General features: G+C 53.7%; 2 protein-coding genes across 3 annotated transcripts in view; both read right to left on the bottom strand.

The window, feature by feature from the left end:
* Positions 1–13,641, bottom strand: part of NIBAN2 (niban apoptosis regulator 2) — a 51,642-nt gene extending 38,001 nt beyond the window's left edge. Inside the window, exon 1 of one of the 2 annotated variants that reach the window (XM_032635764.1) lies at positions 13,437–13,641. In XM_032635764.1, the coding sequence (XP_032491655.1) occupies positions 13,437–13,491 (55 nt within the window). In that variant the 5' untranslated portion in view covers positions 13,492–13,641. Of the gene's footprint in view, positions 1–11,286; positions 11,423–13,436 lie in introns of those variants that run through there. The other variant, XM_032635765.1, reaches the window with a different exon arrangement.
* On the bottom strand, positions 7,879–27,155 carry LOC116755820 (small nuclear ribonucleoprotein E-like). Its single transcript, XM_032635774.1, has 3 exons — positions 26,770–27,155; positions 12,705–12,707; positions 7,879–7,889 (listed from the first exon to the last, which is right to left on the bottom strand). The coding sequence occupies exon 1, from the start codon at positions 27,146–27,148 to the stop codon at positions 26,870–26,872; it is 279 nt and encodes a 92-aa protein (XP_032491665.1). The 5' UTR covers positions 27,149–27,155; the 3' UTR covers positions 7,879–7,889; positions 12,705–12,707; positions 26,770–26,869.
* Between the last annotated feature and the right edge of the window lie 625 nt (positions 27,156–27,780).

The following is a 27,780-nucleotide window of genomic DNA, read 5'->3' as shown; positions in this document are numbered from 1 at the left end:
CACGGCGGGGTGGGGGGCAGATGTACCAGCACTTTGAAAATCAACCACCGAGGTAGTACACACGAGGGGCACTGTGGCCATGGCCAGCAAGAACCACGGCAAAACCAATTTCTGGGCAATTCTGGTTCCCCCAGATACCGGCACTCTCTCGGCTCTGGGGCTCTGCAGAGCTGCCCCTCTACCTATGACTCTTCTTTCTTCATGCCTTGGGTCTCACCTAGACATCCCCTTCCCCAACAAGCCTTCCCTGACCCTCCAAGTCTGGGTCACTGCCGCTCCCTTGGCTCCCAGAGATGCCCTCGCTCCCCACCTCGGCAGGGGTTCCATGCTGGGTCCTTCCTCCCAGAAAGGGGTCCTTGGGAGGATGAGGACCATGGTTGCCTCCCCATCCGGCACCCCCAGCCCCACACACGACCTGGCACCGAGCAGGCTCTCAAACAATGCTGGGATCGATGGATTAATCCCATGGAAATGATTAAGGCTGTCCCACAGAGCACTGCCTGCAACAACGAAAAACAGAAACCACCCAAGTGCCCAGCGATACGCGTTTGGCTGAGCAAGGTAAAAGGCAGGCTATTGCGGCCATGATGGAATATTCTGTAGCCATTCTACGTGCCTCCGGGGGATGACCAGGGTGCAGATGCCCACAGCCCACTGCAGATTTTCATCTTCTTCCTGTTACTTCTCTTTATTTTCTAATTTTTCTTTGATATTAGATATTGCTTATGTAATGACAACAACAATAAAAGGGGGGGCTCTGAGGAAGCTCAGAGTTGAAAGGTGCAGCCTCCAGGACCTTTGTTGGATGCTGGCAGGTGGGAGCCATTGTGGGTCTGAGCGGGAGGTCAGAGCTCACTACCAAGACCCGACTTAATAGCATCCTGTCGCTCGAGTCCAGTCTGCCAGGGCTCCTCTGGTAGGGAAGCCCTGACCTTGGCGGGGGCGCCGGACCCCAAGGGCAGAAACTCTCAGCTCTGAGGGTTCACCTCGTGCCAGGCGCCAGGCATGGCTTCCGTCATAAAGCTCACAACACCGCGAGGCGGTTACGCCATCCCCACTTGACACGTGGGGAAACAGAGACACAGAGAGCTGAGGCCACAAGGCAGAGGGGGAGCCCTGAGCACTGCAGAAAGGGGGCCCCGAGCCCAGCCTTCCGCCTCACACACCTTCAGCAGCCAACGTCCAGCTCTAAGCACCCAGCGGGCCTGCGCATCACACGGGGGCCTGCGCCACGTCCTGGCCGGAGCAGTGAGTGGGGTGTCTAAGGGCTGGAGGACTGGTGGGTCACAGACCCGCCCAGCTGGATGAGAACAGCACGCTCCTCTCGCCCCACTGTTCCCACCACGCCCACCTGCACTGCCTGGCACAGAGAGACTCCACGCTGGAGAAGCAATCCACCACTTCCCGGTGTGAACCCCCCGAGTCTCATCCATCCACCCACCCCCAGCAAAATCTCTATTGACATGTTGATCAATTTCCTTCTATGTTTTTTCTACACCTGCACAAACATACATACTTGCCGACGTACAGCACCTCTTCACTTTCAATGGCTATGCAGTCCCCAAGGCTGGTGGTCACTGTCCTAAAAGCCAGATGACATCCCAAGCCCTGGGAAGGCCCAGCAACAGGACCCTGGCCTGTCACAGCACGCCTCCTGGACAGACCCGTTTTCCTGACCAGGAACTGAGACACCAAGAGGGGAAGGGACTTGGGCCACTTTGGAGGACTCTGGGAGAGTCCCTGGGCCACCAGGAGCCTGTTTCCTCATGTGACAGGAGGGCAAATAACAGGCATCGCTGAGAGATCGGGCGGCCGAGCTCCTCCCGGGCCTGGTGCAGGGCCCACGTAGGCGAGCTCTCTCGGAGCGTGGTCATTTCATCACGATGTGCCCTCTGATAATTAGTTAATTAATGGTTGGCCAGAACCACTTGTTCAGCGCATCCCTCCAGCGAAACCTTGAGCTCTACATGGGCAGGGCCTGGGCCAGCTTGGTTTGGGTGCCACGCTCACAGTGGGCCCTCAGTCAAGGTGTGCCCCTGCACCTGATGCACAGTGAGTCAGTCGGGGTGCCAGGACCCAGGCGTCCCATCCCCAGCCTGTCACACCAGGGCTTAGTCCCAGAGGCCCAGCGCCCAGAGAGGTCGGGAGCCAGGGGGAGGGTCGGCCCACCCAAGATCAAGTCCCTGGGCCCTGCCTCTCCCAGCCTCACCCTTGGGGCTCAAGGACAAGAACAAAAGACTCAAAGCCAGTGAGTCAGACTGAGAGGAATACACGCCAGGAGAGAGGAAGCAGCGTGTGTGCGGCTGCAGGCACGCCAGGCCTGTGGTCTCAGACCAAGGTGGGGGGCAAACACTCCTTCCAGACGGGCAGAGGGGAAGTCAGAACCAGCCAGGGCCGTGCCCCTGCCCACGTCTGCCCCGCCCCTCCATACCCCCCAGCACACTCTCTGCACCCACCAGACCCTTCATCCAAATAGCTTCAGGTCCCTGTGCTGCGAGATGGAAACCTTGCAGGACATTTACTCATTCATTCACTGCTAAGGAATTAATTTAAAGTAACAAATTTTAATTATAGCTATTGATTACTGAGCATTTACTATGCCCGGCACTGTGTTAAATGCGCATAAATGTAACTGATAAATTCACATAATGCAATTTAACCTTTACATTAAAAGCATATCCCATATAATAAGGGAAGCAGTATTATCATACCCATTTTACAGCTGGTGAAACCAAGGCATCGAGAACCACAGTAACTGTCCTAGGGGCACCTGGCTAGTAGCCAGTGGAGCCAGCTCTGTCCCTCGAGGCCACACTGCCTGCCTCGTACTGCTCATATCACAGACAAGAACCGAGGACCACAGCCACATGAGGCACCTGGAGGAGGCCCCCACCCAGCCTGCCACGAGTGGGTCCAGGGAACAGCACTCCTGGCTGCAGGCTTAGTCCGTGGGTCCTGCAAGGCCTCTCAGGGCCTAGAACTTGGCCCAGAGGACCCCCAAGAGGCTCTCGCCCAAATCTTTCATTGAACCCCGGTGGAAAATGAGGCCCAGCGTGGAGGCTAGGCCGAGCTCCCCTCCACGGCGCTGGACTCTCAGAAGCCACAAGGGGGACTCAGGAAGAGGGGAGGGGAGTCACGGGGCTCTGCCCCTAATCACACAGGAAGTCTGCTGAGCCCCACCCTGGGGGGCTCCAGGCCTGACTGCGGCCCGGCCCCCAGCCTGCAGGGCAGGCCCCAGAAGCACCTCCTCTCAGATTCTGCCACAATTTCAACAGGAAAACAGGAAAGCTGAGCTGGGTGGCCTGCTACAGCCCAACTCGGAGTGGAGGTTTGTCTCCCAGGAGCAGGCAGGCCTGAGAAAGTAACACTTCTGCCCTGAGAAGGGGGCCTCACCTCTGGCCACAAAGACTCAGGTCAGGGTGAGAGAAAGGGCTCGTTGTGTTCAGCCACTCAGCCCAAATCGTGTCCCACCCCGTGCCCCCCGGCCACCCTCCTTGAGAGATGGAATCGCCCCCATTTTCCAGACGGGGGAACTGAGGCCCAGAGAGGGGAAGCCCCCTGCCCAAAGCCCCACAGTGAGCCGTGACTGTACTGAGCAGAGCCCAGAGGGCTGCCCTCGGCCGGGCTGAGCAGTGGTCGTCCTGGTGGATCAGGCCTCTCCCCGCTCCTTTTCCTGGCAGCCTGAAATATGGCAGTGGGGGTGGAGGGGAAGGTAGCTTGGCTTTTTTTTTAATCCTCCACAACACCTAGCTGTCTGCATGTGGACAGGCCTGGGCTGTCTCCTCAGACACAGGCCTATCTGTGAGGCCAGCACAGGGCCGCTTCTCTCATAGAGGGCTTGTTTGTTTACTCCGTTTTCAAAATTATAACCTTTACAGCCTCACCCGGGCCCATCCCTCCTTCCTGACCAGCCTTTGCTGTCTGGGGTGTCCAGGAATGGAAAGGGCCCCAGGTTCCCGTCCCAGGTCTGCAGCCTCTGAGACCTTGGGAATGTCCTTTCCTCTTTCTGGGCCTCAGTTTACTCACTTATGAAATGGAGGAAGGGATTGGTCAGATGACTGCAGAGGGTCCTTCCTGGCGAGCAGGGAGGTCTGGGCCAGAAAAGGAAAGCAGCCACGGCCCATCAGCAAGCTCCAAACTCAGGGCAAGGGGGGAATCTGCAGCCTGAGCAGGCCAGGCCGCGAGCGAACCTTCCACGCTAACCGGAGCTCCGCAGCCCAGCAGGGCCCAGACTCCCCAAAGCTTCAGCCCTGTTCTCTTTCCTCCCCTTCCCACTCCTCTCCAGCGAACACCTCCAAAAAAACAAACAAAAAACAAAAACGGAAACAGAACTGCAATTGTCAGCCCACTCCCCTCTGGAGGTCCCATCACTCCTAAAATCCCTGGCGGGCAAATGACACTGCTCCCCCAAGGACTCAGCTAAATGGAACTGCCACTTACCCAGCGGGTTCCATGTGCCAGGAGCAACTGCCTCCCAGAATCTTCACATGCCCCAGAGGCAGGGATCACCTTCCCGTTTTACTGAAGGTGGACAGTAACTTGCCCAAGGCCACGGGGCCTTTGCTGGCAGAAGCCAGTTGCCTCCTGGTCAAGGCCAGACATGCTGCCCCTTGAGTTGGGCTGACCAGATTTAAAACCAATATGCACTTTAGAAAACATAAAGATCCACTGTCTTTGTAACACAAACCACATTGCGTTCAGCTTCATGGAAGCGTCTTGGATGGCATGAGTCCCATGAGATCAGGGCTCGCGTCACTGCTTCATCCCCACCACCCAGCTCAGGCCCAGCACAAGACAGTTTTCAGAGTGGGCTCTTTCCTTCCACAGCAAGATGGCATCACACAATAAATAATTGCTGGGGCTTCCCTGGTGGCGCAGTGGTTGAGAGTCCGCCTGCCGATGCAGGGGACACGGGTTCGTGCCTCGGTCCGGGAGGATCCCACATGCCGCGGAGCGGCTGGGCCCGTGAGCCATGGCCGCTGAGCCTGCGCGTCCGGAGCCTGTGCTCCGCGACGGGAGTGGCCACAGCAGTGGGAGGCCCGCGTACCGCAAAAATAAATAAATAAATAATTGCTGGGCACCTGCTCTGTGCTTTCAACACAGCCCAAGGCCTACAGGCTCCCAAGGGGTCAGAGCCAGGAGGGTACTAGAGGTTGTGCTAGTGCCCCATTGCACAGATTGGCAAAACAGGGCCAGAGAGGAAGAAGGGCTTGCCAGAGGTCACCTGGCACCAGCCCTGACTCTTGCCTCCCAGGCTACACCCATAAATGGCTCCCGGCAGGTGGGAAGGATTAGAGGCAGGTAAATAAAGCACAAGAGGGTGAGTAGCTTCCTGCCCAAGGGACTCCTCTTCTAGAAGATTCTGGCTTCACAAACTTGGCTGGACACAAACAGCTCTGTCAGGCGTCGGGAGGAAGGACAGCAGCTGTGGCTGGCTTGGCCACAGATGTGTGGGTGGGAAAGTGGGGTTCACAGTTTCCAAACCACAATTCATTTTTCCTCTGCCCCTCCTGGGTGCCTGGTTACCCACTGGAGCCCCTGGCCCTGCAGGTGGACCCTGCACCCTGGCCCATGCCCTGCACTTTTGTTTCCCTGAGAGGAAGGACTCCCTTGGCCAGTGTCCTATCGAGGATGATGTGCAACAGTAATGACTGGTCATAACAGGAGCCAGCACTTCCCACATCAGCTCGTTGATCCCTCACAATAACCGAGCACATCTGGGCTACCTTAGGCCCACTTTACAGATGAGGAACCTGAGGCCAGGGGAAGGGAAGGCACCTGCCAAACGACGGGGCAGTTGAGACAAGGTCTCGAAGCCGGGTCCCCAGAATCCAGGCCCGCCCTCCTTCCACTCTGCCCCTGGAAGCAAAGGTTCTCACACTCAGAGCTGCTGCGGAAGGGAGTGAGTCTCCTGTCATCAAAGGAATGGGAGCAGGGGGAGCTAGGACCCCTGGCTACCTCAATAAAACAGTCTATGGGGGGTCCATCAATCCCGCAGGGCCAAGAACAGGCACCAGATCTTCCCAACCTCACACATCACCATCACCAAGGCCTGGTTGCTCCATCACCCCTACACACACGCACACGCACACACACACACACACACACACACACACACGCACACACACACACACACGTCCCCTGACTGTACCCCATCCGTACTGGTTTGGGCCCCTCTCACCCACCCTCCTAGGCCTCCCCAGGACACTCAGGACAAAGTCCCCTCTTCTCTAGGGCCAGCCTATGTGGCTCTCTCCTCTTCACCCCATTCCCCCCCCTCACCCACTGGGCCAGTTCCCCTCTCACGCTTTCCTGCTGAAGATCTCCCCCCCGCCCCCCTGCCTCGAGAACACTCCTCACCCTGAAGAGGGACAGCCAGCCAGGCAGCGCCACATGGGCAGGGGCTGCATCAGAGTTCGGGTATCAGTGTGTCCCTGGTGTCTAGCACAGTGCCTGGCACACAGTAGGAGCTCAGTAACTATTGACTGAATGAATAAAAGAATGACCAAGTGTGTCTGGGGCAAGAGCTCATCACATGCCTGTGGGCTCTCACAGGCAGGCAGACGGCGACCCTCTCCCTCAACTTCTTACATCCAAACCCACCCAGCCCTGCCTTTAGAAGGTACCTAAGACCACTAGGAAAAGGTTTTCAGAGACAGAGAACTCCCATAAGTAGATACTGGTCTTAGGGGGTCACAGATGGGAAGAAAAGGCACAGAGAGGCATAGCCATTGGTTCAGAGTCACACAGCAAAAAGTCAACAGGACCAGGCTCGAGACCCAGATCAAGCAAATAATTCTGGACACGTGGCCAGGCATGGGGGAGTGAGTTCCTATCTGTCTTTTGCCCCTTCATTCCTGGGCCCTGCCCAACATCGGACACAGAGTAAGTAATGCCGTTGACTGACTCTCCTGTGTGACCACAGCCCGTCTCACCACCCTCCAGGTGCCTGCTGACCGCTGCAGATATCCAGGGCCACAGGCTGGTGCTCCTCAACCTGGGGCATGCCAACTTCCTGGAACACATGGCAGGGGTCTGGGTGCCTGAGGCTACAGGACAGACCTGGCCCATCTCCCTCCAGGTAGTGTCCTGGAGCTACCATGCACTGTGTTCTCACCACTCACCAGCCCCATGCTGCACCGTGCAGGGGCTGTCACTCTTGACTCTACGCCCTGAGAAGCCAGCACTCTCATCCTCTTTAACGGAAGTAAGACACTGAGGCTCAGAGAGGGTGGCCAACCTGTCCTCAAACACCATTGAGTGGCAAAGCTTGGACTCGCACCCAAGCAGTCTGAGCGCTCAGCCTTGCCCAGACCTCTGGACTGCCTGCTTCCTTCTAACTTACCATCCACTGTGTCACCAGGCTGGTCCCTTCACCTCTGTGGGCCAGAGGTAGCACATCTCCAAACCGAGATGGTTCCCAGGGGTGGAACCAGCTGCCCTGGAGAGATGGGCACTTCCTGTTCTTCCAGTTTTAAAATCTGGGAGATCAGAAGATTGCAGTGTTCCATGACTCAGGCCTTAAGATTCTATCAGAAGAGGGGCATGGCTCTGCTTCACCCTCGAGGGTTTTAAAAGGCATCTGCCTTCATGTTTCCTTCAAACTCTGCCCAGCACCTTCGACAGAAAACCCTTCTTCCTCAGGCAGGGAAGTCGGTGGGGGTGGGGCAGGGGAAGGAAAAGCAGCTCAGGAATTTCTGTGACCGACCGCAGGAGGATGCTACGAGGAGACCAGGGCTGGAGTGAGTCACGAGCTCTGCCTGCCTGCGGAGGAGGAGGGGGCGCCGGCAGGAGGGCAGGACTGGCCAAAGGCAGACTTGAGTCCAGCCGACTAAAGACGGGAGGACAGATGTGTGCAACCCAGTCTCTGACACATGCCGCTCTTCCCACTCGGCCCCTGCCACTAACCTGCTCGGCCCCGCACCCCTAACCACTGGCCGGTAAAATGCCGGGGAGGGAGGTGGAGGGTGCAGGTGCAAAGAAACAAAGGAAGGCTTGGCACAGAGTAAGTGCTCCGTTAAGCGATGGCTAATCTTACAGGTTCAGAGCCGGGGGCAGTGCACTCCATCACCTACCATCCTCAGGAAGGAGACAAATCAGTGGACTCCCTGCAGGCTACAGGCTGGGGAAGCGGCAGGACCTACGTGGTCACACCCAGACGCCATGGGCATCAGTCCGTGTCCCCAGCTCACCGGCAGCTCCTTTGAGCAGGCTCCCAAAGAAAGATGCTCAGAGGTGTCCGGGCCTCCCAGGAACGGGCCTTCCTTGAAATGCCCAGGTTGGTGGAAGCAGGCTGGGGGGTGGGGAGGGGGCGTAGGGCAAGAGGATGAGTCTGTCTTCAGCAGGGAAGCTGACCAGAGCGGGAAAGGAAACAAACACAGTGACTCAGTTTGCCCCTGAAAACCACCTATTTGGTCACAGCGGAACATGGCAATGTCCTACATTAGGGGAAAGGCTAAGAAAAACGTCTGCATGGATGGCCTCAGGTGGAACAGATGTAGCTTTGGAGGACGCTTCCAGGGATGGTCTAATGACCTGGGAGCGATGTTTACTATGAATCGTTTAGTGCAAGGAGCGAGGCACAAACTGAGTCATGGCCTCAGCAACGTGTAATAAACACAGAAGGGAAATACCACGAAAGAATAAAGTTACTGCAGGATGGTGGTGAGTGACTCCTAATTTTGTCTCTAACCCTCGTTCCTCAGGTGGCAGGAAGGGAGGCCCATGGCCCAGTTTGGGTTTAGAAAGGTCTCTTTGGCAGCGTGTGTGGGAAGGATGGAGGGGTGAGATGGGAGGCAGCTCTGAGCAGGTGAGTCCGGAGCTCAGGCCCCAGCAGTGGGAAAGGAACAGACAAGTGGAGGCTGGATGGAGGGGGAGGGCAGGGTCAACGCCAACAAAAGCACGTTATGTAAGACGACACAAGAGGAGGGCAGAATCCCCAGACGCTTTACCCCCAGGGGCTGACCCAGACCTTGGCTAAGGGCAGCAGCGAAGGGGGGGGTGGTGGAGCACTGCTTCCGGCCAGCCTGGGCTCCCTGAAAAGCCCACAGCTGCATCCAGGAAGCCACGCACCTGGGTGGGGGGGTGGCCAAATGCAGACCCCTCCACCCCTAAACTCCTGGGACCTTCAACCACTGCCCGAATGAGGAAAGGCAGTTTTTTAAAATCAACTTGGAGGAAAGATATTAATTATTCTGTTCAATAAATTAAAAAGATACCCCCTTTTTCATATCTGATTGTCAAAAGGGGTGATAATACTTGGTACTGAAGTACCACATGCTGTCAAATGTTTACAGCCTTTTCAGAGGCTCTGTGTCAACACATCAAAACATGACCCAGCAGTTCCATTTTGAGGCCGCTCTGACACCGGAACCTGGCGCAGGATATGTGCAAGGAGGTTCGGGCAGCACCGTGATTACTAGCAAAACACTGGAAACAACCCAACGTCGGTTAACAGGGATCTGGGTAAATAAACCTTGCCACGCACAGAAAGAAACCCACCCACAGAAGAAGGCAGACTCACGTGTTCTGACATGGAAGGGTATCCACAATATACTGAGTGAAACAAGTCAAACCACAGAAACATATAATTGGACCTCTTTCTATAAACAGAGTTAAATGTATATGTACACAGATGGGCGTTTGGAAACAGTGACACACCAATCTTGAGGGATTTCTTCTGGGCAGTGGGATTGAAGGGAGGGAAGATGGAAGAGCTCTGCTTTTTTCATTTTCCACTCCCACATTGCTTGCGTGTGTGTTACTTTTGCAATCAGACGACATTAGCAGTGCCGCCTAGAGTTGGGAAGGACTGAGGGGGAAGTGGGGGTGACTACTAATGGGTGGAGAGTTTCTCTGATGGGTGACGTAATGTTCTAAAATCGATTGTGGGGAAGGTTGCACGACTGTGTGAATATACAAAAAAACCATTGAATGGTACACTTTAAGTGGGTGAATTGGCTGGCAGGTGAATTGCATTTCAATAAAGCTATTTAAAATAAGAATTAGCAAGGGGAAAGGTGAGGCCTGCAGAAGGGAGGAGCACAGGCCCTAGCAAACTTCTGTACTAGCGCTCTCCGGTAATAAACCTTAAGGGCACTGTGTGTACGTGTGTGTGCTGGGGGGAGCGGTTTCTTGGCCCCCACAATTCCATCTTGATCAACAGAATTTCTGGAGCAATGATTGAGTCTTTCAAGTCCGTCCTTGAGGCAGAGCCCCCATCCCCCGATCCACACCAAGCAGGGCCAGGTTTCCTGCTAAGGGCATGGCACCCAGCCCCTACCTGCATACCTCGAGCAACAGTGAGCTCACTCCCTCACCTGCTCCATCTTGGTTTATGTGGCTCAGACCATATGCAAAGAACCCCTCTTACAGCACTGATAGAAGCCAGTGGGCACTTCCACTCTTGTTCTTGTCCTGGCCTCTGTGCCAGGTAGAAGGTGTGAGTTGGCCTAACCCTACCCCCCACCTCTCCACGTCTTAGTTCTTTCCTTGTCATATGGGTCCTCCCCTCACTGCTCTCTGGACCCACTCCAGATAGCCCACAGCCATCTCACACATATGCCAACACAGAAGGTAATCAAGGTTTCTAAAAACCCAGGTGGATTCTTGCATCCCAGAAACCAGCATCAACCCTGACCCCAGGGACTGGACAAACCTCAGAGAAACAGGACCTAAACCACAGCTACAGTTGCATGCTTCAAACTCCAAACACCTGGCCACTCTCAAGAACAGAGGGTAAAGAACAATCTCAATAATAATGGCAGTTGTTTGCTAAGTACTTACTATGCCCCAAGCACTGGGCCAAGTTTCATTATTCCCATTCTACAGATAAGAACACTGAGATTCAGATGCTGGCCCAAGGTCATGCCAGCTAACATGCTATGGAGTCAATGTTGGGACAAATCAGCTGGCTCACATCTGAGGAGATTTGTGGGGAAACTTTAGGATGGTTAGGCCCTCAGAGCTGGAAGGGACTATGGCCCGCAGGGAAGACACCCTTTCAGTCACAGTGAGAAACAGACTGAAGAGAGTTAAGTAAGCGGCTGCCTGAGGTTACGCAGGCCTCCTGGCTCCCAGGCCAGGGTTCTTCCTCCACACAAACTCCCTCATGAAAGAAGGAAGAGAATCATCCTGCCACTAGCCCCACGGGGCCGCTGGTGTGAGAACAAGCCCCTGCTTGCCAGGAGCTTTGAAATCTCAGGATGAAAGACGCCGTGATGGCAAAACAGCTCCATGGGCAGGAGCGCGCCTGACCCCTGCCAGGACTTGCAGGCTGGAACTCACCTGCTCACCTCCTCAAGGCGGGTGCAAATCCCGGGAAGCCACTGGCCAAGCCACAGAACCCAACCAGGAACAGGCCTCGGAGCTCAGAGCACAGCTGACTTCTCTATGGCGGCCGGCCCTGCGTCCCCGGGTCGGAAGGGCTCTGGAATTTTAATTGTCCTGCGGGAAAGTGCTAGCTGCTCTAGCTGCTTCGTGGGTGGGGTGAGGACGATGCGAGGATCACTGGAGGTGGCAAAGCACACCCCCATTCCCCACAACAGAGATTTCCAAGGCAGCTCCCTCCTGTGGGAGGGGGCTGGAGGCTCGCTGGTTTCCTCCCCTCCCACTCGGTACTGCAGGAGCCCCCTCAGGTGAGTCTGGACCAGGAATTTGAGGCATTTAAGGAGGGTTATTAATAGCACTGAAGTGTTGAGAAGAAAGAGGCCAGCAGGCTCTGAGTGCGCACAGCCCTCTTCCACCAAGCTTGGCATCCACAAAACAAACCCAGCCCTGTCCGGGAGAGGACACTTCACCTTCTGTGGCCTCAGTCTCCTCTCCTGTGAAGTGGCAGTTCTCAGCCCAGGAGGCGGGAAGAGGGGGAGAGCCAGAGCTGGGTGTGGAGGGAGGAAAAATCCCACCAAAGAAGGCGCAGCACACCCCAACCAGGCCGGGTGAGGGGCCCCAACAGGAGGTCGTGAATGGATGGACTGTTACAGAGGCCCAGAAGGCTGCCACCAACAGGGAGGGGACAGGAAGACTCCGCCCAGGCCTTCCTCCTCCCAAAGTCCAGGCCTGTCCTACAAGCAAGTATTCCAGGACTTAACCCCCTGCTGGTCTGACGCTGGAGAGAGTCTGACTCATTTCTTCATCACCCTCACCACTGGGCCCCAGCCCAGGCCTGGCACAAAGGGGGATTTCAGGTCATGAGCCCAGAACCACAGTCACAGGACAAACCTTTGTGCCCAGCTGGGGTGGGAACCCGGCGTTAAGGGACCCCTGGTTTCTGTTCTCCAGGGGTCTGAGTGGCAGAACTCAGCTTCTCCAACTCTAGAGAACTGCAGGACACATCATGATAAGTGTAGGCGGACACTGTGCTCTGGGTCCACCAGACAGAGAAAGGCAGATTCAGCCAAGAGGAACGGGCTCCTCTTTCCATAGACTTCCCCCTCCATCCTACATGGACCAGCACCCCATGCACTGGGGTCTCCTCTGTGCCAGGCTGTGCTAAGCAAGTTATGTGAATTAGCTCACTGAAGTCTATTAATAAGGAAGAAATCATTCACCCCATTTCGAAGAGAAGAAAACTGTGAGGGGCCAGGACATTAGGAGACTTGTCCAAGATCTCATGGCTGCGAAACAGATGCTGGGGTTCCACCCAGGCAGCCTCACGCAGAACTGAGTTTCCCAGGCAGCCAGAGGGTCTCACCCTCTCTCTCCACTCTCTGAGTTTTGGGGAGGAGGAACCCAGGACCCTGCTGCAGTCCCTGGGCTTCCCCAGGGAGGGGGGAGGGGGCAGCTGCCCTTCTGAGAAGTGGCCACCGTGCAAAGACGGCTGAAGGAGGGGGCTGAGGAGGCTGGGCTCCGGCCCTGACCAGCCCCCTAAACAAGCTGGCAGCAGGAGCACCCCGCTGTGCCGAGTCCAAGGACAGGGATTCTGACCCACCGCTCCTGTGTATCCCTCCTATCCTAAGCCCACTCCCCAGGCTCAGTCTCAGGCCTTGATGGGCCAATCCCCTGGAAGCCTCGGCCACGTGTACTGGGGCTGGGGCCAGGGCGAGTGGGGGACTGGGACAGCTAGGGAAGGTCAGGACACGCTGGCCGAGTGGGCCTGGACCGCTTCCGGGCGGGGATACCCAAGGTTAAGAGGAGGCTGCGACCCCTCCCATAGCTCGACTGCGGTAGTGTGTTGGGGGATCCGACGAGCCCCGGCTCCAAGGGGTGGGTGGGAGTTCGAGTCCCCCCAGGAGGGGGAAGGGCGGCCTCAGAAGGGGCCGAGAAGGGACGCTCAGACGTAGAAGAAACACGCTTGGACAACAGTCTTGGTCCCCCAGCCACTCCCGCCCTGCCCGGGGCCTGACTCTCCCGAGACCCCAGCAGGCTGGCCGGGATGGGGGCGTGGCCGGGGGCTCCCCGCCGGACCCCCTGCGCGCGCTGCGCTGCGCGGGACTCACCTGCGATGTGCTGGCGCCTGGCGTCGTCCAGGTGCGTGGACAGCACGTCCCCCATGGTGAGTAAAAGCCGCGGCCCGATCCGGCCGCCGCCTGCCGCTGCCCGCGCTGCTCAGACGGGCGCCACTGGCGCCATGGAGCCGACCAGCCCTGCTCCCGCCGCTCCTGCCGCCCCTGGCTGCGGCCTCGTCCGGCTCGCGCTTCGGCTCTAGCAGCGTCAGTCCGCGGACCGCCTCCGCCTCGAGCCCCAGCCCGTGGCCCAGCAACCCTACCGCGCCCGCCCCGCCCCGCCAGGCCACGCCCCCGGTGCTGAGCCCCGCCCCCTCGTCGGTGGCTGGCAGGCTGGCGGGCTGGCGGGCTGGCGGGCTGGCGGGCTGGCGGGCTGGCTGGCGGGCGGGGCAGGGGGCCGGGGATGCCGGGACCGCCCGCAAGACGGAAACAAAGAGAAGGTCGGAGAAAGGGAGACCGAGGAGAGACGGAGAGGGAGGCGCACCGGACCGTGATCAAAAGGAAGAAAGAGATGGGGCTGGTGGGGGCATCGGAAAGAACGGGAGTGCCTGGGGGGCTCCAGCCTGAGTGTCACCCCCTCCCCGACCCGCTTGGGAAGAGAATCACGCCGAGGAGGACGTAGGGGACCGGTAGGCGACGCCTAGGCGCACTCCTCCCGCCCCTGCTCCCCTTCCCCCAGCCCCGCCCGCCGCCGCCAGCCCTCAGGAAGTTCCCTGGCCTTGATCCGACCTGCCCCAGAAGGTGTGCCCTCCTGTCTTGCCCAATAGTGCAGGGAAAAGGGAGGTGGCAGGCAAGGCTCCGGCCCAAAGGCACCCCTGGTCCCAGTGCCAGGCGGACATTCCTCAGGCTCGGCATATGGGTGCTTCAGTTGGGAAGTGGTTTGTAAGACAGGGCAAGCCAGAAATAGAAAAAAAAAAAGTACTTTACAGTTTGTAAAAGACTCAGATTCAAAACCCACCGACCAGCATGGACTTTGGGTACCGGGTCTGCGGGGCTGGGCATTGATTGGGTCACATGTAGCAGGGGAATGTGTTTCAATTCTACCCACACTATCCCCCAAGCCGGTAGGGGAAACAGGTTAACCCCTGGGATCCCCAAATCATGGACTGGGGTAGCAGAGGTCATCCTTTGGCCGCTGATGCTCAGACCTCCTGTACTGCATAGCAAGAGTCACCCAGTTTCTGCTTGCTTACTCCAGTGACTGAGTACTTAACTTGTCAGCGTGCCCCACCCTGTAATTGGACAGCTCTTATTGTAAGTGTGACATAGGCAGAAAATGATGGTAATAAAAATTAACTTTAGGGCTTCCCTGGTGGCGCAGTGGTTGAGTCCGCCTGCCGATGCAGGGGACAGGGGTTCGTGCCCCGGTCCGGGAGGATCCCACATGCTGCGGAGCGGCTGGGCCCGTGAGCCGTGGCCACTGGGCCTGCGCGTCCGGAGCCTGTGCTCTGCAACGGGAGAGGCCTCAACAGTGAGAGGCCCGCGTACCGCAAAAAAAAAAAAAAAAAAAAAAAAAAAATTAACTTTACTGAGCACGGGTGCTTCAGTCCTGTCAACGCCACAGAAGGTAAGTTTGAAGTTGACTAATGTAATCTAGGCCAGTGGCCTGTTAGGAACCGGGCCACACAGCAGGAGGTAAGCAGCGGGGGAGCGAACAAAGCTTCATCAGCTGCTCCGCGTCACTCACATTACTTCCTGAACCATCACTGCCATTACCACCTGAACCATCGCACCGCCCTGCCAAGTCCATGGAAAAATTGTCTTCCACGAAACCGGTCCCTGGTGCCAAAAATGTTGGGGACCGCTGATCTAGGCACTCTTCATGCGTTCAGTGATACATGCCTGCTCGCTAGGCCTTCTGCAAGACGCTGGGGATGAAAAGAGAGGATGCAAGTTGTTCTACCTGCTCTGGGACCCAGGACAAGTGGCATTATTGTGAACCTCAGTTTCCTCATCCGTCAACTGAGGATAATGATGCTTTGTTGTGAGGATTAAATGAGATAGCAGAGTGATTAGCACAGCACCTGGCACACGATGGGTCATCTCAGTAGACAGAACCCACCATTCTACTATTCATTACAGTCCCTGCCCTCGAGAGCATAGAGAAACTGGAGGAAGGAACAGAACATTCTGTGTTGAGGAAAATCACAGAAGGAGTAGTGCCAGAACTACAAGTTGGAAAAACCAGAATTTTGACAGCAGATACTGAGGAACAGCATTCCAGGGAGTGGGGAAAGCACAGGCAGAGGCACAGGCTTTGAAGAGCAGAATGTGTTCACGCAACAGAGAATTATCAGGTGGAGTTGAAGTCCAGCTGGCAGACATTATTAGTTTCCTTCTACAGACAGAAACTGAGGCCCAGAGAGGGAAAGTGACTTTCCAAGGTCACACAGCAAGGTGGAGGCAGAACCCAGCCAGAGGCCAAGTCAGCTGACACCCAGTGTCTGGTTCTCTTTGAGCCACCAGTGGTGCCGCTAGCCTTATTTCCTTTTTCCCATGGCCCAAACTATAGGGACTGGAAAGGCCTGCTCTGCTCTGGGAGGTGGGTAGATGGAGGTAGCTGACATCTGAACACCGCAAGGCATCTCCTCAGCTGGCCTGGAGGCCTGGGCCATTTGGGGTAGAGGTGGGGCCACAAGCCAGCCTTTTGCCAGGCTCCATGGTGCACACAGGCCTGGGAGCCCGGAGCACCCACACACTTCCCAGCGTGCCAGGCCCCTAGCCCAGAGGGCTCTCCCTCTTGGCTTTGAAGACCCTCTGTCACATGTCACCACCTAGCCCTTCTGAGCACCCATGGCCTCACATGTGAGACAAACAAGATCGTAGTAGTGGAAAGGCATTGTAAACATGTAAATAGCTCTCCCCAGACCTTAGGGCCAGTCCTCTCTAATTCAAGATTAGTTCAATTCACACACATAAAAATGTAGCAGGGTAGAGGGGAATTGACCGCAAAAAAACTCAGGGCCAAAATTTTGAGATGAATGGAAATGGTCTTTGCCTTGACGGTTACACAGCTGTACATATTTGTCAAAACTCATCAAACTATACAACTTAAAGGGGGTGCATTTGATTGTATGTAAATTCTACTTCAATAAAGTTGATTTAAAAATGAAAAACGGGGGGCTTCCCTGGTGGTACAGTGGTTGAGAGTCCGCCTGCCGATGCAGGGGACACGAGTTCGTGCCCCGGTCTGGGAAGATCCCACGTGCTGCGGAGCGGCTGGGCCCGTGAGCCATGGCGGCCGAGCCTGCGCGTCCGGAGCCTGTGCTCCGCAGCGGGAGAGGCCACAGCAGTGAGAGGCCCGCGTACCGCAAAAAAAAAATAAATAAATAAATAAAAATGAAAAACGGGGGATTCCCTGGTGGCACAGTGGTTGAGAATCTGCCTGCCAATGCAGGGGACATGGGTTCGAGCCCTGGTCTGGGAAGATCCCACATGCCACGGAGCAACTAGGCCCGTGAGCCACAATTACTGAGCCTGCGCGTCTGGAGCCTGTACTCCACAAGAGAGGCCGCGAGGCCGCGATAGTGAGAGGCCCACGCACGGCGATGAAGAGTGGCCCCCGCTTGCCACAACTAGAGAAAGCCCTCGCACAAAAACGAAGACCCAACACAGCCAAAAATAAATTAATTAATTAATAAACTCCTACCCCCAACATCTTCTTTAAGAAAAAAAAGAAAAGAAAAACAGGGACTTCCCTGGTGATGCAGTGGTTGGGAGTCCGCCTGCCAATGCAGGGGACAGGGGTACAAGCCCTGGTCCGGGAAGGTCCCACATGCCACAGAGCAACTAAGCCCGTGTACCACAACTACTGAAGCCCGCGCGCCTAGAGCCAGTGCTCCACAACAAGAGAAGCCTGCGCACCGCACCGAAGAGTAGCCCCCGCTCGCCGCAACTAGAGAAAGCCCGCACACAGCAACAGAGACCCAACGCAGCCAAAACATAAATAAATAAAATTTTTAAAAAATAATAAAAATGAAAAACGGAGTTCCCTGGTGCCCTAGTGGTTAGAATTCCGGGCTTTCACTGCCCGTGGCCCTGGTCGAGGAACTGAGATCCCGCAAGCCGCACAGCAGGGCCAAAAAAATTAAATAAATTTTAAAAATAAAAATGAAAAACAAATATACGGAGCACCTGCTACGTCAGGCGCTATTGTAGGTGTTGGGGGTACATCAGTAAACAAGATAGTTAAGATCCCTGTGCTCACAGAGCTGGAGGGAGAAAGATAATAAACAAATAAGATGGCTTCGGGGAGTGCTAAGCATTAAGATGATATAATAGGACCAGGGGATGGAGTGACAGGTGTGGGGGGGTGCCACCTAGGAAGGTGATCTGGGAGGGTCTCTCGGAGGAGGTGACACTTTGAGACCTGATTGGCAAGAAGTTTGCTCCGTGAAGACCCAGGTATAGCTACCATTTATGGAGTGGGTACCACATCCAGGTATCACACCAGACGTTCCCCGCCTCATCTCACAGGGTCCTCGCAACTACTTTGTTGGAAGAATCACCAATTGTGAGGATTTTTAAAAGATGGTATTCCGTTGTATGCACTTAGCAATCCTTATTTAAACACCAGATAGATAGGTGGGCATGGAGAGGTCATGCCAGGTAAAGGTGACAGTGTGAGAAAAGGCAAGGGCGACGAGTCCTTATGGGACCCAGGGCCTGAGGGCTATTCCCAGACTCCTGCGGGGAAGAAAAGAGAGGGTCCCCTGCCATGGATGGGTGGGACGAGATGGGAGGCTTCCCAAGCATCCAGAACATGGGGTTTTTAACTTTATTCTGGGAAGATCGTAAAATTCTTTAAAAGTTCTCAACTTGGGGCTTCCCTGGTGGTGCAGTGGTTGAGAGTCCACCTGCCTATGCAGGGGACACGGGTTCGTGCCCCGGTCCGGGAAGATCCCACATGCCGCGGAGCAGCTGGGCTCGTGAGCCATGGCCGCTGAGCCTGCACGTCCGGAGCCTGTGCTCCACAACGGGAGAGGCCACAACAGTGAGAGGCCAGCATACCGCAAAAAAAAAAAAAAAAAAGTTCTCAACTCTCCACTATAAGGTAATAAATCAGGCCAGGCCAGTTATGATCTTTGGGTGGGGGAAGAATTATTTCTTTTTTAAAGGAAAGAAAAATGATTATAGTCATCAGCACCATATGAGGAAGAGGAAAGGGTCCCAGGAAGTTAGACATCAGGAGAGTTTCTCAACTCTAAAAGGTTGGGAACCCCCGCCCTTATACTTGAGGCTGTTTCAGTGTTCAGTTTTTAGTTTTGAATAAAGAATCTTTTCATACATTCATTGGCTATTTGTGGGTGGTTATTATTATTCATATCCTCTGCTTTTCTATTGGAAGGTCTTTTTTCTTATTAACTTTTAAGAGCTCTTTCTATAGGAAGGATTTCTCAACTCTGCAAGGCAGGGGCAGGTTGTGTGTGGGGGGGCAGTGTCTCTGCTCTTTTTCTAGGGCTCTGGGTGCCATCTCTATCCACCAGGCTCTCCCACACCCTTTCTTTGGCCCAGGCCCCAGAGCCTGGTGGAAGATAACAGGCATGTGGACAAAGGATAGGAATGGTCCAGATCTGGAGCAGAGAGGGAAAGTTCACCCCCACCCCCACCCCGGCCAACATGCTGGGCCTGCCTTCCCCCCCCCACGCCGCCTCCACCCCCCACCCCCCCGCCAGGCCAAGGATGCCACCTACAGACCCTGATTCATCACTCCTTCAGGAAGTGGCTTCTGCCAAGCTGCCTCCCTGCAGGGCTGCCCCACCCCATCCCACCCTAAAGCACATTTAGAAACAAGAACCCAAAGGTGAAGAAGAATAATACTTTACTTTGAAAGGGAGAGTCCAGAAGATCAGAGCCAGAGTTTGGACAAAGGCCTGGAGAAGGGAAGGGATTTGCCCCAGAATATATAGCTGGGCCCAGGCCAGGCTCCTTCCTGGTCTTGTAAGAAGGGGGAGGTCCCTTCCTTGCCCTGTTAGTCCCTCTCCCTCCCAGTTGGCTCTGAGCCCCAACTCTTCCCTCCCCACAAACCTGTCAGACCTGAAATAGCCCAGGAGAAAAAAAACAAACACCTCTGGTAAACAACAGGGAGTGTGAGTGAATCAGGATCTTGTTTTTAAGGAGTATCACGTGTCCACCACTGTTTATCCAGTTGGCATGGCCCGTTGTTCGTTGTTCGGAAGGGACCCTGGCACCCCGCCCAGACCTCCCCTCTTTATTAACTGTTGGGTGATGGAAGGAGATGCAGCTCGCAGTCCGTTCCATCTGTCACCTGGCCTCCGGCAGCTAAAGTCCTTTCTTGTTCCTCTGGTGGCCAGCTCCCCCGCCACACCCAAGTCCAGGCCCCCATGACTACCAACCTGGTTGAATGCCCAGCCCTTTCGGCCTCCTTGCCTCCAGCCTCCCATTTGTTTCTTGCTGGGAAGCCAGCTGGATTCGAAAACACAAAGATGACCATGCCATTCCCCTGCTTCAGACCTTTTGTGCCTGGGACTTCCCTGGCGGTCCAGTGGCTAAGACTCCACGCTTCCACTGCAAGGGGCGCAGGTTCGATCCCCGTTCGGGGAACTAAGAGCCCACTCCTGCAAGCCGCGCGGCCAAAAATAAAACCTGTGGCTCCCACTGTCCTGGAGATAAAGTCAGACCCTAACCATGGCATTTAGGGCTCCTGCCAGCATCTCTTCTGTCCCTCTGCCCTCCTCTTGCTGTACTGACTTTTCACATCCTCAAACTAGCCATGGTCTATCCTACGTCACAGCTTCCACACACACTGATTCCCTTTCCCTGTTTTGCCCCACCCTGCACCGTTCATCCTTCAGACCTCAGCTAAAACGACCCTTCAGCTCCCCACCTCTCCCGCTGCCGCATACTCCCTCCATCACAGTCATAGTCAGCACATTCATGATTATTTTGTGTGTGATTACTCATTTAGATAGCTCTTCCTCTTTGAGGACAGGGAATGTCCTCGTTCAACACAACATCCCTAGTGTCAGACATGATGGTAGCTTGGGTGAGTCGTGGGCACTGGAGGGGAATGTGACGGTGGGCACCCACCTGGTCCCTGGGACTCAGCAGGCTTGTTCATAGACTTGCCTATGCGCATGCCTGCCGTGGCCACACCCACTTCACGCCCCATTTGATAGCATGGTTCTCTCTACAGAGTCTCTGCTTGCCTTCCTCCAGAAACGGGTGCTTACCACCTCCACCGGTCATGACTCCCAGTTGGACCCAACAGCACCAAAGTCAGATAAGGGGGTGTTGAAGTGCCAGCAAATAGGCAGGGAGTGAGAAATAATAACTGGATGATGAAGACCACAAAAGCTCCCATTCATTGCAGGCTAATGCTGCACCCAGCTCTGGGCTTTATACCCTCTGCCTCATTGAACCTTCACTACAGTTCTGTGAAGGAGGCCCTTTGAGGGGACGCTCATCTTAAAGGAAAGAGAATTCAGTCTCAGTGAGGTGAAGTGACCTATCCAAGGTCACACAACAAGTAAGAGGTAAAGATAGGGCCCACACACGGCTCTGCCAGTGTCAGAACGATCATACACCGTGCCAAACCCTACCATCCCTCCAAACCCATTCCTATGTGTTCATCTAGTTCTCAGACACTATGCCCACTATTTACTCACCCACTTGTTTTTCGCTTAAGAATGTCACGTGAGGGACTTCCCTGGTGGCGCAGTAGTTAAGAATCCACCTGCCAATGCAGGGGATGTGGGTTCGAGGCCTGGTCCGGGAAGATCCCACATGCTGCGGAGCAACTAGGCCCGTGCGCCATAACTACTGAGCCTGCACTCTAGAGCCCGTGAGCCACAACTACTGAGCCCACGTGCCACAACTACTGAAGCCCGCGTGCCTAGAGCCCGTGCTCTGTAACAAGAGAAGCCACTGCAATAAGGCTGCGCACCGCAACGAAGAGGAGCCCTCGCTAGCTGCAACTAGAGAAAGCCCGTGTGCAGCAACGAAGACCCAATGCAGCCAAAAAATAATAATAATAAATTAATTAATTTAAAAAGAATTGAATAAATTGAAGAATAAATTGTTTATTCTAATTTTAATGGCCGTATAATTAATATTCCATTGTATGACTCAAAAAACTATTTACCTATGACTGGACACATTTTCTTGATCATCTTTTTTTTTTTTTTTTTTTTTTTTATGCGTTACGCGGGCCTCTCACTGTTGTGGCCTCTCCCGTTGCGGAGGACAGGCTCCGGACGCGCAGGCTCAGCGGCCATGGCTCACGGGCCCAGCCGCTCCGCGGCATGTGGGATCCTCCCAGACCGGGGCACGAACCCGCGTCCCCTGCATCGGCAGGCGGACTCCCAACCACTGCGCCACCAGGGAAGCCCTCTTGATCATCTTTTGAGGATATATTTCTAGAAGTGAAATGGCTGGTATAAACCTCCTTTTGAGGCTTTTGACACATGGTGACAAATTGCCCTGATGAAATGATCGTAGCAGCCAGCATCCCCCTGACACTCACCACGTGCCTGTCATGTGTCCCTTGTCAGGAACCCCTTGTGTCATGGTGACTTGTGCACAAATCTACACTCCCATCTCACCCTACCCTCCAGAGTGAGAGCCTCCAAGCGCAGGGACCCCGAGCCTGGCCAGCTCCTGACTTCCTGGCAGGCCCTGGAGAGATGTTGGCTGCTGAGCCAGCATTGACAGTCACCCCCAGTTCCTCCAGGATCAGCCAGGAGGGGTTTCAGCCTCCACCAGCCTCCGCCCAACCCCCTCCATGTCAAGCTTGGTTTCCTGCTGGGCCAAAGCTGCCTCTCACCAACTGGTGACTCAGAGCCTGGCCTGGATGGCAGTGTTGGCCGTGCCTCCCCGGCCCTCTGAGGGATTAAGCTCGTGGTGAGGCTGGGCGGGGCTTCTCGGGGTGGGGCCACCTCCACCCCAGTCTGGCCTTCCTTCCCTTCTCCCTTAAGTCTTGCTGATTTTTGTCCTCTGGGTCTTCTAGATAGAATGAGAATAATCCTGGGCTCTGAGTGCCTGAATATGTCAGGGCTGACTGAGATGTCCTCATGCGGGGCACAGCCTGGAGGACAGAAGCCATTGCACAGGGAGGAACAGAGGAGGCCCAAGAGGAGGGTGGGTGGAGGAAGGGGAGAGAACTTTAATGGGGAGAGCCCAGAGCTGGGCTTTGGTGTGGGCCCGCCAATGCACGCATGAGTAAGGACTGGTCAGGGACCCAGGGGCAGGGAGCTTTCAGGACTGTGCCATCCTACCCCATTCGGCACCTCTGCCGTGAGAATTAGCAAAGTCCAGTGACAACAGGCCGGGGCAGTCTCGTGCCAGGGCCCTAGCCGGCTTGGCAAGTGCAGCATGGGCTGGATACAGGATGCGTCACCCCATCCATCAGACACCTTTATAAAAGCTTTGACCTGCGCACGCGTGCAGGGAGCTCTGGGCGAGGAGGCAGCGGCAGGGGTGGTACCTCCTCCCAGGGGGCATTTGGAAATATGTGTAAGGGGGTATTGTTCATTATTACTATGTCTGGTGTCCGTGGAGGTGTGGGAGGAGGTCTACTGACATTTAGTACCTGAAGGTCAGGGATGCCAAGCATTCCACCGAGATGGCCAGTCCTACACAGGAGCAAAATCCTCCCCTGCCCCCAAATCTGGGGCTGAGACCCCTCTGCTGCCCAGATGGTTGTGGAGAGGATCCTGCTGACTGCAGAAGTACCGACCAGTTTTCGAGGTGGTTTTAAGATACATTGTCTCACTAACTAGGCTCGAACCTTCCCTGGCGAGGGAGTGAAGCTGACGTTAGCACTGATACCTAGTAATAATGATGGTAATGACATCGGCATGACACCAAGTGACCCCTGCGTGCCAGGCAAGGGGCCAGGACTTTGGATGTGTTATCTTCTTGACAGTCCCACGAGGGCTGCACTAATATTATCCCCATTTTGCAGATGAAGAAACGCAGGCTCAAAGAGGTGAGGTCAGTCACAAGGGTGAGAAGTCGGGAAGCCAGCTTTCCAGTTCAGGTCTCCTTCACCCCAAAGCCCTACTCCCCACTGGTAGGACAAAACTGGGTCCATTTGACAGATGGGTAAGCTGACACACAGAAATTTTCACTGATCCCCAACTAGCCACTGGCAAAGCCAGGCAGAACCAAGGTGTCTGAGCCCCTTAATCAGGAGCCTTCCTGCTCCAGCCCTCCGCCAAAGGCCCATGACTGTAAATGTGAGGCAGTTTAATAAGAATACAAAGCCCCTAGAAAAGGCCTTCCTGTGCCTGCTCTCTACCCATGCTGCCTACTTTTTCCAAGGATTTCCTGCTCTGGAAAACTTTAAGGTAAAAGGCCTAAAGTAACCTGCAGGGAAATTAAATAAATAAATAATAAATAAATAAAATTAAAAATAAAGAAAAATTTAAAAAAAATTTTTTTTCTTTTTTTTTTTTTGCGGTATGCGGGCCTCTCGCTGTTGTGGCCTCTCCCGTTGCGGAGCACAGGCTCTGGACGCGCAGGCTCAGCGGCCATGGCTCACGGGCCCAGCCGCTCCGCGGCCTGTGGGATCTTTCTGGACCGGGGCACGAACCCATGTCCCCCGCAGCGGCAGGCGGACTCTCAACCATTGCGCCACCAGGGAAGCCCCTCTTTTTTATTTCTTGAAGCCTAATTTACATATGTCAGATGCACAATTCCCAATGAGTTTGCATACATCTGTATAACCATCACTAAAATAAAGATAAGAAACATACCCATCAACCGCAAAAGTTTCCTTCTGGCCCTTTGTAATTCCTCCCTCCCTCTCCCACCTGCCAGGCATCCAGACAACCACCGATCTGATTTCCATCACTATAGATTAGTTTGCATTTTCTAGAATTTTATATATAAATGGAATCATACAGTTTACTCTTTTCTGTCTGACTTTTTAAAAAACTCAGCTTCATTGTTTTGAGATTCATCCATGGTGCTGTGTGTATCAATAGTCATTCCTTTTTATTGCTGTCTTGTATTACACTGTGTGGATGTACCATAGTTTTTCATCCATTTACCTATTGATGGCCATTTGAGTTGTTTCCAGTTAAAGCTGCTGTGAACATCTGTGCACAGCTTGAAGAATTTTTATTCATGTATACATGGGTATAACCATCACCCAGATCAATGTACAAAATATTTCCGGTACCCCAGAATGTTCCCTTGTGCCGGTCCACATTCCTCCAAAGGTAACCACTATTTTGACTTCTATCACCGTAAGTCAGTTTTGTTTATCCTAGAACTTCACATAAACAGAATTAAACAACAATGCAACACATCTTCTTTTGTGTCTGGCTTCTTTTGCTCAACATCATGTTTCCGAGATTAATCCATGTTGTTATTTCTATCAGTAGTTCATTCCTTTATTGCTGTGTGGTATTCCCCTGTATGGATACACCACAAAGTGTTTACCCATCCTCCTGTTGATGGACATTTGGGTTGCTTCCAGGTTTTGGCTATTATCAATAAAAATGCCGTGAACACTTGCATACAAGTCTTTTTGTGGACATATATTTTTCTCCTGCTGACTGGGTCATAGCCAGGAGTCGAATTTCTGGTTTATAGGGTAAGTATGCCTATTACTAGAAACTGTCAAACATTTTTTCAGAATGGCTGTACCATTTACACCGCTACCAACAATGTATGAGAGTTCCAGTTGCTCCACATTCTTGCCAACATTTGGTGTGGTCAAGCCTTTTAATTTAGCCTTTCTGGTAGTGAGTAGGGTTAGCTCATGGTGGTTTTGTTTTGCAACTCCCTTATGACTAATAAGTAATGATGTTGAGTATTCTTTCATATGTTTATTGGATTTTATTTTTCATTTAAATTCTGTAACATGTTTAATGTAACATTCAACTACAGAAACATATTAAGTACAAAATGAAAAAATTTTACCTTGTTCTCCCATTTTCACCCCTGGCATTAGCTCACAATTTATGATATAGCCTTCTCAAACAGATATAATTAAATACACACGTGTGCGTGTACTTACATTTTTAAACCACACACACAAAAATCGTCTTGTTTTTATTAGTGTATACTATGTGCAGATTTTAAGTTAAGGGACTGACATACCTCCTATCACTGAATCTGTCCAATAACTGTGATAACTGGGTGAGGAGACTAGAGCCCAGGGAGTTTAAGATGGTTGCCAAGGTCACACAGCTTGTAAGTGGCAGTGTCAATACTTGAATCCACATTTAAAACACCAGATGGATTAATGGAGATGCTATTGTCTTACCACCTTAGATTCACCCACTCATTCGTTCTTTCATTCATCCAACGTATACTCTGGAAGCCCGTTCCAGGCCCTGCCCTGCTTTCGAGCCACAGATGAGCTGAGGAGTCAGGCAGGTAGATTGACTAATAAAATCTAGGGAGAAAGGGGTATGATGGGAGAAGTAGAGGGGGCAAGCCAAACCCAGATTTTGGGTCAGAAAAGACTCCTGGAGGAAATGATCCCTGAGGGATGTGTAGGATGCCCAGAGGAGAGAGGGTGCAGAAACAGCATGTGTGTGAGCGGGTGCACTGCAGGAAGCCCCTCTCTTCCCCGAGGTGGGGCTGGGGTTGAGTCGAGGCAGGCGAGATGGAGGGGCAGCATGGGCAGCAAGACCTTGTGACCGTCTTAAGGAGCCTGGCTCCACTGATACATGAGGACCACGGAAGGGCTGGAGTCACAGTTTTCAGATTCTAGGGTTTTAGGATTTAATTTCCTTCCCTCCCCATCCTTCAAGATTCTTTTGCAAGGGGCACAGTGTCCTGGTGGCTTAGAGGCCATCCGGGCACCATGCTCCACAGCTGCTCCTAGGGGCAGACAGTTCTTCTCCAGGATTCAGGCTGCCGTGCCGGTCACAAAGGAACCCATTGCCCCCTGGTGGTGACCAGGATGCCACTGTGAAGGGAAATCCAACTTCTGCAGGACCCCAGGAAATGCGGATTGGGCAGGGCTCCAGCAGTCCCGTCCCCTCCCAGACCTCTCATCTCTGTCACTGGTGCCACCGCCCAGTCGGTCCACCAGAGCTCACCCTCAAGAGCCCTCTTTCTCTCATTTCAATCCACCTGTGGCTCCCCCAGGCTGATCCTCCCTCTCCGTCACCCCCGTCTTTGACACAGCCTCCCAAATAGTTTCTCTGCTGTCTGGACCACTATGGTAGTCTCTACACAGGAGCTAGAGTGATCTTTTATTATTACTATTTATATATTTATTTAAGTAAAAGTTATAGACAGTAAATTGCACCATCTTAAATGTATAGCTTGATACTTTTTTTTTTTTTAAATAAAAACAATCCCACAGCATTTATTGTCATCTGGTAATAACATAAAGGTGAACAAAACAATATGAATAAATGCTTTAGAACTACACTTCTAACAAAGCACACCTAAAAAAACTGTATTGCCTTCTCAACAATTCCTCACTTCATTGATCATTTCTAGTTGGAGACACTTTGGAGCAGAGTAATGTTATCTCCTTTTAGCATGATCCGACCCAGTTGTTTTCTTGACTTTGTTTTAGAATGAATCTCTTCTGCATCATCTAATACGAGGTTCATATACTCATCAAAACCAATAATACAGCCCTCTATCCGCATATTCACTTGCTCATAAAGCCACACCTGAATCCGAGATCTATTTTGCAAGTATCTGAAGATGAGACTGATTGGCTGCACCATCACCTTCTGCACCTTCTGGCCCTGGCCCCGGTACGCCATGGTGGAAGCGCACCGATACTTTTTATATATGTAGTCACCCACATGGCACCCACCCAGATCAAGATACAGAACATTTCCAGACCAAGAAATCCACCTAGTTCCCCCTCCCCCAAAGGTAAGCATTATTCTAATCTCTGTCACCAAAGATCCTTGTGGCCTGTTGTTAAGCTGCAAAGAAATGGAGTTGTCATATAATGTGCACTCTTGCATCCCGCCTATCACACTCAGCACACACTCCGAGATGTTGTGTGTATCTACATGTTTCCTTTCTATGGTGGGCAGTATTCCACCGTGTTTATGAACAATTTTTGAAACCTTTTATCTGGAAATAATTTCAAACGTACAGAAAGTTTGCAAGAATAAAAATAGTACAGGGCTTCCCTGGTGACACAGTGGTTGAGAGTCCGCCTGCCGATGCAGGGGACACGGGTTCGTGCCCCGGTCCGGGAGGATCCCACATGCCGCGGAGCGGCTGGGCCCGTGAGCCATGGCCGCTGAGCCTGCGCGTCCGGAGCCTGTGCTCCGCAACGGGAGAGGCCACAACAGTGAGAGGCCCGTGTACCGCAAAAAAAAAAAAAAAAAAAAGTACAAAGAGGACACCTGTATATCCTTTACACAGATTAAACTGTATT

This window comes from Phocoena sinus, chromosome 6 (assembly GCF_008692025.1).
Source record: "Phocoena sinus isolate mPhoSin1 chromosome 6, mPhoSin1.pri, whole genome shotgun sequence".
Classification (NCBI taxonomy): domain Eukaryota; kingdom Metazoa; phylum Chordata; class Mammalia; order Artiodactyla; family Phocoenidae; genus Phocoena; species Phocoena sinus.
This window is presented reverse-complemented; position numbering and strand designations above follow the sequence as displayed.

Excerpts from the sequence above, each read along its gene's own strand:
- LOC116755820 (XM_032635774.1), bottom strand. The coding sequence starts at position 27,148 with ATGGCGTACCGGGGCCAGGGCCAGAAGGTGCAGAAGGTGATGGTGCAG.